Source organism: Clarias gariepinus, chromosome 6, assembly GCF_024256425.1.
Source record: "Clarias gariepinus isolate MV-2021 ecotype Netherlands chromosome 6, CGAR_prim_01v2, whole genome shotgun sequence".
In the NCBI taxonomy this organism is placed as follows: Eukaryota; Metazoa; Chordata; class Actinopteri; order Siluriformes; family Clariidae; genus Clarias; species Clarias gariepinus.
In genome coordinates, this window is record NC_071105.1 from 5952501 (window position 1) to 5965261 (window position 12761).

Consider the following 12761-nt stretch of genomic DNA (forward strand, 5'->3'; position numbering starts at 1 on the left):
ATAATGAAATCTAATCCAGTCTAATTAAATCTAATCTAATGAAACATATTATAATCTAATCTAATGAAATCTGGTCTAATTTAAGATAATGAATTCTTATACAGTCTAACCTTATATAATCTAATGAAATCTAAATAAGTCTAATTTATTATAATCTAACAAAATATATACTAATATAATCTAATGAAATCTAATCCGATCTAATCTCATTTAATATAATCTGATAAAACCCAATAGAATCTTATAAAATCTATATCTATATCTAAAATTAATCAATACCGTATCTCTCTATGGTACACCTCTTAATTAAGAGTTATTAAAAATTATTGTAATACAAATTTTATTTTTATTTATTGTAATTTTCTAACATTGTCTATAAAGTCTGTGTATAATACATGTCACTTTAATTTGCTTTAACGACGGTGTTAACGCAGTCATAGCAGTAGTGCACACTTTGAACTTTGAACTACTGTGTGTGTGTGTGTGTGTGTGTGTGTGTGTGTGTGTGTGTGTGTGTGTGTGTGTGTGAGAGAAAGAGAGGCGGGGGGTGCCTGTTAGTTTCAGCGCATAGCTTTCCCACGCCCGGTCATCGGCTTTATTAAATCCTTTCAATAGGGGTGAGCGACGGACCAAAAACTATATCCGGAGACACACACACACACACACACACACACACACACACACACACACACACTCCATGTAATATCACATCATAGTAACCATACTATATCCAGCTTATTTCATGTTTTATTTCAAAATATATTGATATACTTTAAAAAAAAATCAATATACCGCCCTAAACTATCCTATGTGGCCAAAAGTATGTGCACCCTGACCATTACACCCACATCCTCCCGAACTTAAAGCGCGCAGTTTTCTAGAAAGAAGTTTCCTTTCACAGGAGGTAATAAACCCGAACCTGTACCGCGTGGTGTGTGATATCACAACTCGGACATTTGTATCATTTCTAAACATAAAGATACAGCTGGTGTTCGTTCTGGCTGGGAACTATAGACTGGCTGTAGACTATAAACTTGTCCAAAGTTCTTCCTGTCTGTGTGTGTGTGTGTGTGTGTGTTAAGATCATATTTGCATCTATTTTCCATACTGTATAATCAGCCTCGAACTGAAATTTTGGAGTCAGTATTATTATACTGTGCACTTTAATAGGAACACCTGTTCACCTGCTCGCTCATTCATTCATTTATGCGATGAATAAATCACACGGCTGCAGCCTGACACACCAAACCGTTCAGGTCATTCAGGAGCAAGTTAGTGTTTACATCAAACATTAGAGCAGGAACAAAGAGCAGCGGTGAGCTCGGAGGCAGGATTCACTGCGGAGTGCATCGAGGGTATTGCAGGAAGTGCTGAGCTCCTGGGACTCGTACACACAAACAGGGCGCAAACACGTAGCGCACGATACGATTATATCACAATACCTGGCTGTCGATTTCATTTTTTATTTCGAGTTTGTGAGTTTCATGATTTTTCTAAATGTCTTGATTTGATTTTTTTTTTGTTACAATTCTAAACAAACTTAGCAAATACTTTGCTCCCACCCTGCTGTGCCGTCTGCCAGTGTGTGAACGGTTTGGCACACACCCTCTGCAGGATTATAGAGGAAGGGCGACATTGTACCACATCAACTGCATTAATTCATTGTCTATACCGCTTATCCTGTACAGGCTCATGGGAAGTCTGGTGTCTTTCCCAGAAGACATCGCAGAGCTCAAACACACGGACACACACTCATTTAAACACTACAGGCAGTTCTGGGAATGGCAGTTATCCTAGTCTGAGCCTAAGAGGGGAATAGAACCCTCATTACACATGACACATGAGTCACCACACAGAAGAATCACGATGCCTAATTGAATCAATCCGTCTCTCCACCCCCTCTTCGTCTATAAACAAACAAAAATCCAGTTCTTCTGGTTGAAGCGGCTTGGTGAAGAGGGAGGTCATACGAGAATGGACAGACGGGTTGGTTCGAACTGACGGGAAGGCTGAGATTAGTCTAATAGCTGCTCTGAAATATTTTAAAGTTAAGAGTGCATAAGTATTCGCCCACCCCTTGTTGTTAAATCCCTATACAGCGGTACTTCAGCAGACAAATTTAATCCGTTTTACTACATTTATAAAAAAACACTTATATAGTCTTTGCATTTGAAGTGGTAATATGTTGCAGTTCCTCTATAATCCTAAAGGTAGTGCTCTCTAAACTGTTCACTCATTGACAGACGGGCCAACATCCTGTGTGTTTAAAATTCGAATAAAATATAGAATCAGGAAATTTATGAAATCGATACGAGATACTAACAGAATCGCAATACAGATCGAACCGGCACTGAGGTTTCGTGATAATATCGTCTTGGATGATCCATCCCTCGGGATTCCCGTCTCTATATGATAACACATTTAAGTGTGTGTGTGTGTGTGTGTGTGTGTGTGTTTGTAGGGTGGACGAGGTGCCCCCGGTCCTGTCTCTCCTCCCTGATAACATCCTGCAGGTGTTACGTGTTCAGCTGATGCAGTGCGTTCAGAAAGCTTCAGTCGGACTCGAGCAGGAACAACAACACCTCGCTCTACTGCTGCTCAAGTTCCTCATCATCATCTGCAGGTCTCACACACACACACACACACACACACACACACACACGCATTAACTTCAATTATGCACGTTCCAGAAATTGATAAAAGTGATGCATTACAAATAAATAAACATAAATTAAGATAAAGATAAATTACAAGTACAAATATAAATCTTACATTTATGTCCCAGTCTAAGTTGCATGAATAAGACCATTTGTGTCCTACATGTTTGTGAGGACGTTTGCAGCAAAGCACCAGACATTTACTTCACCTTGTGTCTGGTTGTTTTCACAAGATGTATGATGAAATCCAATCCAATCTCAATGCAATATAATTGTATGAAATCTAATCTTTATCCAATCTCATTGAATATATTCTAATGAAATCTAATCCAATAGAATTTACTATACTTTTATAAAATCTAATTAAAAATAATCTAATGAAACATAATCTAATTAAAAATAATCTGATGAAATCCAGGTTAATATAATTTTACTGAAATCCAATCCAGTCTAATCTGAATTGGGTGTTTATTTCTTCCTGTACTTTATTATTTCGTCTGTCTGTAATGACGTCTCTGCGGCTCGCGCTGTAGGCGGATGAAGTTTCGCACTAAAGTAACACAAAAACACTCTGAGCTTCACTGCAAAGGTCATCTTAAGGACTGTGACATTTCCACTTCTTACATTTAGATTATAATAATGATGATTAATATTATAACTATAGATGATAAAGTAGCACACTAGAAGGTCGCGAGCTCCAAAGGTCAAGCTGAATGTCTGGGCTGCTCTATTATATAGTATAATACTGTGATCACAGGGGAATTAACGCTCGATTCTGATTGGTCGGAATTTGCACAGGCATCTTGTATGAAGCCGAGTCAAAAAATATCAGCAGCAAAAAATAAATGTCCCACTTGTGATTTGCACAAAAGAAGAGATTTTTTTATTTTTTATTTTATTTTTGTGGTCCAACTCAAGGAAGAGCGTAAATAGAAGCATTTGCCTCTTGGCTCGCAGCTCAGCCTAACACAGCTTTAATGAGGGAATACAGAAGCTTGTCGACAGATCAACAAAGTGTGTGAATGGCAAGAAGATTATGTCGAAAAATCTTATGTTTGTCTTTTATACAAGTCAATTAAAATAAATTCTACAGCCAGAGGGCAGATGATTTTGACTCACCGACGTAGATTTTAAAACGGTGAGATGTGATAAAGACATGATGCAATATCATTATACTACTAATAATAAACCCTTTTGCTTTGTTTGGTGCATTGTATTGTGGGTGGTGGACGATTACCCAGCATGCCTCTGTGCCAAGTGAATGTGATCTAAAGATCTAAAGTAGAGAGTACTACTATTGTTCTGTATTAATAATTAACGCTCTTAAAGTCGCAGGTACTTTCCACCTTTGGTACACCTGCAATGAGCATGTTACAACCTTTTTAACACACACACACACACACACACACACACACACACACACACCTTAGGCAGTTTACAGTGTATAACTGAAGCTGCATGATCATGTGACCAACATCAACCAGGCCATTTCTGTGTCTGAGAAATTGTCTATTTCTTCTTGAATGTTTAAAAGGCCAGAAATGTTCCATTACCTCACCACAACACACACACACACACACACACACACACACACACACACACACACACACACACACACACACACACCACTCCAGCTGCATCTGTGTGTGGATTATGATTGTGGTGCAAAGATGAATCTGTCTGCTGGAACTAATGGCCCGACATCTTGCAGCAGTCTGCATGACAGACGCACACACACACACACACACACACACACACACACACAACCTGACACAATGCTTTAAAGCATGACACAAATCTCTCCGTGTGTGTGTGTGTCTGACGTCTCTGACAGGAATCTGTCTAATGTGGAAGAAATCGGCACCTGCTCCTACATCAATCAAATTATCACCATGACGACGCTCTACATCCAGCAGGTTTCTTTCTCTCTCTCTTTGTCTGTCTGTCTCTTTAATTGAAGGTATATTTATGTGACTGTATGAATCCGTCTCTCTGTCTGTAGCTGAAGAGTAAAACCAAAGAGAAGGAGCTGGTGGATCAGACGCAGGCTGAGGAGTTTGTGCGACATGCGCTGGCCTTCTGCGAGAGTCTGTACGATCCGTACAACAACTGGAGACACCGCATCCATGGGTACACACGCATTCTTCATCAGACACCATTAACCTCCATCAGACACCAGCGTTCTCCATTAATCTCAATTAACTTCCATCAAACACCAAAATTCTCCATTAATCTCAATTAACCTCCATCAAACACCAAAATTCTCCATTAACCTCCATCAGATACCAGCGTTCCCCGTTAACCTCCATCAGACACCAGCATTCTCCATTAACCTCCATCAAACACCAAAATTCTCCATTAACCTCCATCAGATACCAGCGTTCCCCGTTAACCTCCATCAGACACCAGCGTTCTCCGTTAACCTCCATCACACACCACCGTTCTCCGTTAACCTCCATCACACACCACCGTTCTCCGTTAACCTCCATCTTACACCAGTGTTCACAGTTAACCTTCATCAGTCTCCAGTATTCTCTGTTAACCTCCATCACACATCAAATTCTCCATTAACCTCCATCACGCACCAGCGTTATCTTTTAATCTCCATCTCACACCACTTTTCTCAACTAACCTCCATCAGACTCCATCAAATTCTCAATAAACTTCCATCAAACACCAAAATTCTCTATTAACCTCCGTCACACACCAGTGTTCTTCATTAAACTCCATAACAGACCAGCATTCTCCGTTAACCTCCTTCAGACACCAGCGTTCTCCGTTAACCTCCTTCAGACACCAGCGTTCCCCGTTAACCTCCTTCAGACACCAGCGTTCCCCGTTAACCTCCTTCAGACACCAGCGTTCCCCGTTAACCTCCTTCAGACACCAGCGTTCCCCGTTAACCTCCTTCAGACACCAGCGTTCCCCGTTAACCTCCTTCAGACACCAGCGTTCCCCGTTAACCTCCTTCAGACACCAGCGTTCCCCGTTAACCTCCTTCAGACACCAGCGTTCCCCGTTAACCTCCTTCAGACACCAGCGTTCCCCGTTAACCTCCTTCAGACACCAGCGTTCCCCGTTAACCTCCTTCAGACACCAGCGTTCCCCGTTAACCTCCTTCAGACACCAGCGTTCCCCGTTAACCTCCTTCAGACACCAGCGTTCCCCGTTAACCTCCTTCAGACACCAGCGTTCCCCGTTAACCTCCTTCAGACACCAGCGTTCCCCGTTAACCTCCTTCAGACACCAGCGTTCCCCGTTAACCTCCTTCAGACACCAGCGTTCCCCGTTAACCTCCTTCAGACACCAGCGTTCTCCGTTAACCTCCTTCAGACACCAGCGTTCTCCGTTAACCTCCATCAGACACCAGCGTTCTCCGTTAACCTCCTTCAGACACCAGCGTTCTCCGTTAACCTCCTTCAGACACCAGCGTTCCCCGTTAACCTCCTTCAGACACCAGCGTTATCTTTTAATCTCCATCTCACACCAGTGTTTCTAGTTAACCTTCATCAGTCTCCATCAAATTCTCAAATAACTTCCATCAAATACCAAAGTTCTCTGTTAACCGCCATCACACACCAGCGTTCTCCATCACAGGCTACATAACATTTTAAATTACATTTAGAGTGGAAAGTCAAACTATAGAAAAACTGTTTGATCAGTCATGTTTTGGTTAGTGATGTCATACTGTACTGTCATGTTTATAGTTTGTGTCTAGCTGGACTACAGTATAATAAGTAAAAGCTTTATTTTAAGGTGCATTTCTCATATCCAGTATGAGCTCACTGCATGTCAGAAGGCCTAGAATATGGCCTCACGTATCCCATGATCCCTCGTTGCTCCAGACTCGCCATCCCTCTCTGTTTTGGGTCGTGATGTCTCGCCGCTCTGTGTCGTGATCCCTTGCCGCTCCGCTCTGTTATAACAGTTAGTGCGAGTGTTTGTTTTTCCACAAACACAGAAACCCACATGTTTACAGAGTGTCCTGAACTACAGGTGTTCTCTCTACTACAGTGTACGCTATAGTGTTTCACGCTAATCCTGCACACCTGTGTTTTGTTATCCCGCTAATCATTCCCAACAGTGTTGAAATCCGAGACACACACACACACACACACACACACACACTGAAATTAAGCTGATTAACCACATCAGACATGTTTGGGGCCAAAACAAACAATGCTTTCTTTTTTTTGTTTAGTTTTTTCCTGTGTTGTCTCGCGTCTCTGATGTCTGCCTGGCCGTCCTGCTAGTCTCGCCTGATCTACATGATCAGGAGTGTCACAGTGTTGTCATCAAACTGACCCATTAAATTTTTTTTTTTGAATGGTAATAATGGAACAGTAAAATTTACTATTATTTTTTTTAATATAAGACTGCGTGTGTGTGTGTGTGTGTGCGTGTGTGTTTCTGTGTGCAGGCAGCAGATCAGTACAGTGGAGAAGAGCCGACAGAAGTTTAAAGCGGCTCCTCTAACCGTAGAGTTTGTTCCTTTTTTCTACCGTGAGTAACAACATTTCAACGCTCTTCATCAAAAACCACCAAAAGCCATCAAATGCCATTAAACATTACTAGACACCATCACACACCAATAAAAACCATCAAACACCATCAAACATGGCTAGACACCATCACACACCGTTACACACCAATAAAAACCATCACAGACCATCAAACATCACTACAAACCATCAAACACCATCAAACATTACTAGACACCATCACACACCAATAAAAACCATCAAACACCATCAAACATGGATAGACACCATCACACACCATTACACACCAATAAAAACCATCACACACCATCAAACATCACTACAAACCATCAAACACCATCAAACATCACTAGACACCATCAAACACCACTACAAGCCACTAAATGCCATTAAACATTACTAGACACCATGACACACCATTAAACACCAATAAATATCATCACACACCATTAAACATTACTAGACACCATCACACACCAATAAAAATCATTACACACCATTAAACATGGCTAGACACCATGACACATCGTCAAACACCAATAAAAACCATCAAACATCACTACAAACCGTCAAACACCATCAAACATCACTAGACACCATCAAACACCACTACAAGCCACTAAATGCCATTAAACATTACTAGACACCATGACACACCATCAAACACCAATAAATATCATCACACACCATCAAACATTGCTAGACACCATGACACACCATTAAACACCAATAAAAACCATCAAACATGGCTAGACACCATCAAACACCACTACAAGCTATCAAAAACCACCAAATATCACTAGATACCATTGCACACCATCAAACACTACTACAGGCCATCACACACCATCAAACATTGCTAGATACCATCACACCATCAAATACCTCTACAAGCCATCACACACCATCAAACACCACTACAAGGCATCAAGCATCACTAGACACCATCAAACACCACTGCAAGCCATCAAATGCCGCCTCACGCTGTTACACACCATCAGCCACCATCACACGCCACCACCGCACCAAACATCATATGACACCTTAAACACTGAAACACCATTAAACACCAACAAACACAACCACAGGCCATTAAAAACCGCCAACACCATCACACACCATCAAACTCTACTATACGCAATCACGCCATTAAACACCTTTATATGCCACTTCACAACATCAAATGCCATCAAACACCACTAGACACCATCACACCCCGGGCACGGAGCCGGAAACACAAACCACTTAAACACACCATCATACCTCAGACACACCGTACTGCCCTCAGCCAATTAGAGCACGCTGTACTAGACAAATGATAACTGATCTCTCTCTCTCTCTCTCTCTCTCTCTGTCTCTCTCTCTCTCTCTTTCTGTCTCTCTCTCGCTCTCTTTCTCTCTCTGGATGAATCTGTCCTTTGTGTACCTATTTGCGAGCTGCACGGTGCCGCTGATAACATTTCAGTCCCTGCACAAAGCAGCCTCTGTGTGTGTGTGTGTGTGTGTGTGTTTGTGTGTGTGTGTGTGTGTGTGTGTGTGTGTGTGTATGAAATCATTGCCCTTCTGTCTATCAGCTGAGACACACAGAGGGGCCATTGAGTGAACAAGTGCAGCTCCAGAGGGGACGTCTATCTGCAGGTTTTTTCTTTGCATAGATAACATGATGCCCCAGTAACTTATCTTTGTGTGTGTGTGTGTGTGTGTGTGTTCAGAGTGTTTTCAGGAGAGTGAACATCTGAAGGACAGTCTGAAATGTTGTCTCCTCCACCTGTTTGGATCCATAGTTGCAGGTGGACAGGTGGGGATGTTTACTTTTGCCCCTTTGGGTTTCACTGGCTAATGAGGGATTTTATGTTTGTCGATGTTGCCATGGTTACCCTGATAGCGTACGGCTAGCTAGCGGATCTATGCCTAACACGTATCCGTTGTGGGCGGGGCTTATTCGCTCACTCGTATGTAACTTTAATGAAATTGTAAAGATTTAAGACAGCGTTCGTCTCAATTTAAACCAAGAGATTTAAACAGATCTCTGCTAATTCACTCCCCCCCCCACAGCGTAACGCTCTCCTGGCCATCTCCCCTGCCACTATGGAGGTGTTGTTGGGTGTCCTGGGTGCTGGGGAGTGCACGGGGGAAGGCGATGAGGGAGAGGATTGGGACGGAGCCGCTCCGGACCGGAAGGCGGTGCTCACCCTGTGCTGTCTGAGGGAGGTGGTGCACAGCCTGCTGGCCAGCAGCTCGGATCAGAGACAGGTGGAGATCAGCACCGTCCTCGACAGCTACTTCAAACTGCTCAACTACGACCCCAACACGGCTGGGGTCAAGGGTCAGCCTCGTTCACACCACTGGGAGAGCCGGTTGGTGGCGCTGCAGGTGAACATGCTAGGTGAGTGGAGTAGGAAGGTAAAGTGTGCAGCTTTGCTGTCATTCGGTTGTTATTGCTCACCTTTCATCATGTCTTCTGTCTTTGTGATCGATCTATCAGACACGATACAGGACATGTTTGAGTGTTCTGACCGGCCCGTTCTTCAGGCCATCTTCCTCAACAGCAACTGCTTTGAGCACCTGACTCGGCTCTTACAGAACAGCAAGGTACGATCCAGAACCCGACCCTCGATCCTCACACAGAACCGCAGAGAACCTTAGCACTCAGAACTCACACCACATAACATGATTAACAGCAAATCGAGAAATCCAGACAGAATAGATTCAGTGGGTCTAAGGGCGTTTTCACATTAGGAACCCGGGAACGTTTCTGAGTGCACTCGACCCCGAAGTCTGGTTCGTTTTGGTTAGTGAGAACACAATCGTTCCAGACTCTGGAACTGCCCGAAGAGGTGGGCTCACGCGCAGTGCCTCTGTACTCGGGTACGGATCGACTCGGATACGGGAGCTTAAAGTTTAAATTAGAGTTAACTTTTTCTGTTTTAGATCAATAATTGTTAACATATTTAATGCATTTGTTAAATGTCAGAATCGTGCGAGGGAGCATTTTATGTAATTTTACTCTTTTTCCCCTTTTTTAAATTTTTTTTATAAAGTGTATGTAAATATCTGGCTTCAACTGTAGTAACAAAATCTGGAAAAAAATATAATAAAGAATTGGGATATTTAAAAAATTGTAATACCTACAGAATCGCATAATTAAATCAGCACTGGGGTATCGTGATAACATCGTATCGGGTGATCCCCGGTGCTTCCCGTCTCTAGAATCCAACGCGGGACTTAGTTTCTAGTCCCTTGTCCTGACAATGCACAATTTTAAACTTTATTCAGAATTGAGAACTTGTAAAGCTCAACAATCTCGGCTCTTTTACAACACAGAACTGGAAATATAGTTTACTGTACATCACTCCTAAACCTTATCAGGAATTAAACGCCACTATTGACTGTCACACCGTTTCATCTCACTGCACAACTGTCAGGTCTTAGAAAACTGGGAGACAAATCAATTTCCTCTAGTGTTCATGCTGTGTGTGTGTGTGTGTGTTGAAGTGATGTTTAAACCTTTAGTCTTTTGACCGACATTCTGTATGTTCCTGTGTTTGACGAATTAGTTAATTAGTGTCATTAATTATATTAACTGTCTTTCTAGTTCTAGTCTGTATGTGTTCTAGTCTCTCTCTGTCTCTCTGTCTCTCTCTCTCTGTGTCTCATGCACGCGCTTACAAACTGTAGTCTGCTTCCTCAGCGTGCACGTTTTTTCCCTCCTTAGGAACGGAATGCTTAAGGCATAAGGCAGTGTGCCGTGACTTCTGACCTCTTGACCTTTTTTTACCTTTAAAAAAAAATAAAGTTTAACCCTTTGCACTTGTCTCTTCTCCTCCTTTCCAAACCGTGCGCGGGCTGCAGCTGGTAAACGTTAGGTTCGCCGCCGCAGACAAAGAGCAGAAAGATTTAACCAACAGATTACTGACAGGAGAGATTGAAAGCCAGGTACCGCCCACCTGTCACCTTGTGCGACTGCCGCTCCGCCCACTGGGCCACTCCGGGACGAGGCCACACCCACTTGCCTTATTCCAAAGAACCAAACATACAAGGGTTCAAATCTACATTCAATCACTTTTTTTATTTTTCAACCTGATCACATGGGGCCTTTAAAAACAAACTGACAAAACACTAAAGCAAAACTAAAGTAAGCTCCGCCCCTTTAACGCCCATCTGATGTTGCACTAAAGTGGCCTCTAATGGAGTGGCTCGGTCATTCATATCGCCTGTGATTGTTCCACCCCATCCTGCTTTTTCTGCTTTTATTTCCTTTTCATTTGTTGATTGGGAAGGACTTTTCTTTCACTGCACGGCATCACCTGGAGCTTCACCTCATTCGGTCCATGCTGTATGTCTGTCTCTGTCCCACCTGCACCGAAACACTTCCTGTTTTCTCTAACATGCTGATCATGTGACCCCTCAGGGTTAACGGTTACCGGTGCACTCGGGTGGACAGGGATAAATGTTGGGAATGTCTACGCTTGGGTTAACATGGTGTGTGTGTGTGTGTGTGTCCCTTCTGCATGGTCATAGAAAAAAAAAAGGTTCATTGTCCAGTTTCCTGCTCTGGAATGCACCTGTAAGTGTGTGTGTTGTTCCCTACTCAGATGTGTCTCTTCCATCCACTCGTTTGCTGCAGAGGTGTGTGACGCTGCTGAGTTTGACTGCGTTTAAAATACAGAGACTATAAATCTTGTTGGTTTTTCACTGAAAAGTTTTTCTTTATATACTTTCAGGAACGCTAATAATATTCAGACGTTCAGAAATTCCTTGGTAATTTACAGCTGGTTCATCAAACGTCTAGTGACAACCGTTCAACTTCCTAAAAAAAAGGCAAAGCTTACAGAGACTGAAGGGTGCAAGAGCGCCTCCTAATGGATATCTGTGCCGGCACATCCAGTGATGCGGCTCAGCCGATCCAGTGCTTCTTTCACACGCCTGAAAGACGTTTACATGGACAATATTTCTTCAAATTAAGTTTTGATTGGCGATTGCAACTTAACCTTTGACCTTCAGATGCTGACCTGATAATAATTTACAAGCACAAAGCGTTTAATCGGAGTATTACTTTTTTGTTCTGCCCTTAGCTAAGTTTTTATTATGCAGAAAAAAACAAAGAAGAAAAGTTTTTCCCTAACTTTGAGGTTAGGTGGGACGTCCCTTTTTTTTCCCTGATGAATACCGCCTTCTGTGTTATGATTAGTTACAGGAATTCAGTCTCATCTGTGATTGGTTAGATGCTTTAATACAGCGAGCCGATCAGTGCTCCTTCGTCTGCCAGAGACTCCGTGAATGAAAGTCCGATGTAAAGACTGATGGGAGAGGGAGTTGTTAACCCTACGTGAGCAATGCGCAGAAGCAAAAAAACAGTATATTTTTTTTGATCCACCACTGCTCCATCTTAATCCAACTAAGAATTTATTCTGATGAGTTTACATGGATAATTTCTTTCCGATTAGTAGTCACACAAGACATGTCGGCTGTTTCACCTAGGTGTAGTGTCCGTAACATTTTTTTAAATTAAAAACTTTCAACGATCTTAACTGTCATTCAGATGAGACTTGGCCAATTTACATTTACGTTTCACATGAAAGACATAAAAGCCAGAAAAAGT

General features: G+C 42.4%; 1 protein-coding gene across 2 annotated transcripts in view; it reads left to right on the forward strand.

The window, feature by feature from the left end:
* nbeal1 (neurobeachin-like 1) overlaps positions 1-12761 on the forward strand; it is a 61663-nt gene that overhangs the window by 17005 nt on the left and 31897 nt on the right. The window contains exons 3-10 of one of the 2 annotated variants that reach the window (XM_053498220.1): positions 2462-2623; positions 4492-4573; positions 4660-4787; positions 7078-7160; positions 8872-8957; positions 9215-9545; positions 9645-9751; positions 11012-11095. In XM_053498220.1, coding sequence (XP_053354195.1) covers positions 2462-2623; positions 4492-4573; positions 4660-4787; positions 7078-7160; positions 8872-8957; positions 9215-9545; positions 9645-9751; positions 11012-11095 — 1063 coding nt within the window. The remainder of the gene's footprint in view (positions 1-2461; positions 2624-4491; positions 4574-4659; positions 4788-7077; positions 7161-8871; positions 8958-9214; positions 9546-9644; positions 9752-11011; positions 11096-12761) is intronic. The other variant, XM_053498221.1, reaches the window with a different exon arrangement.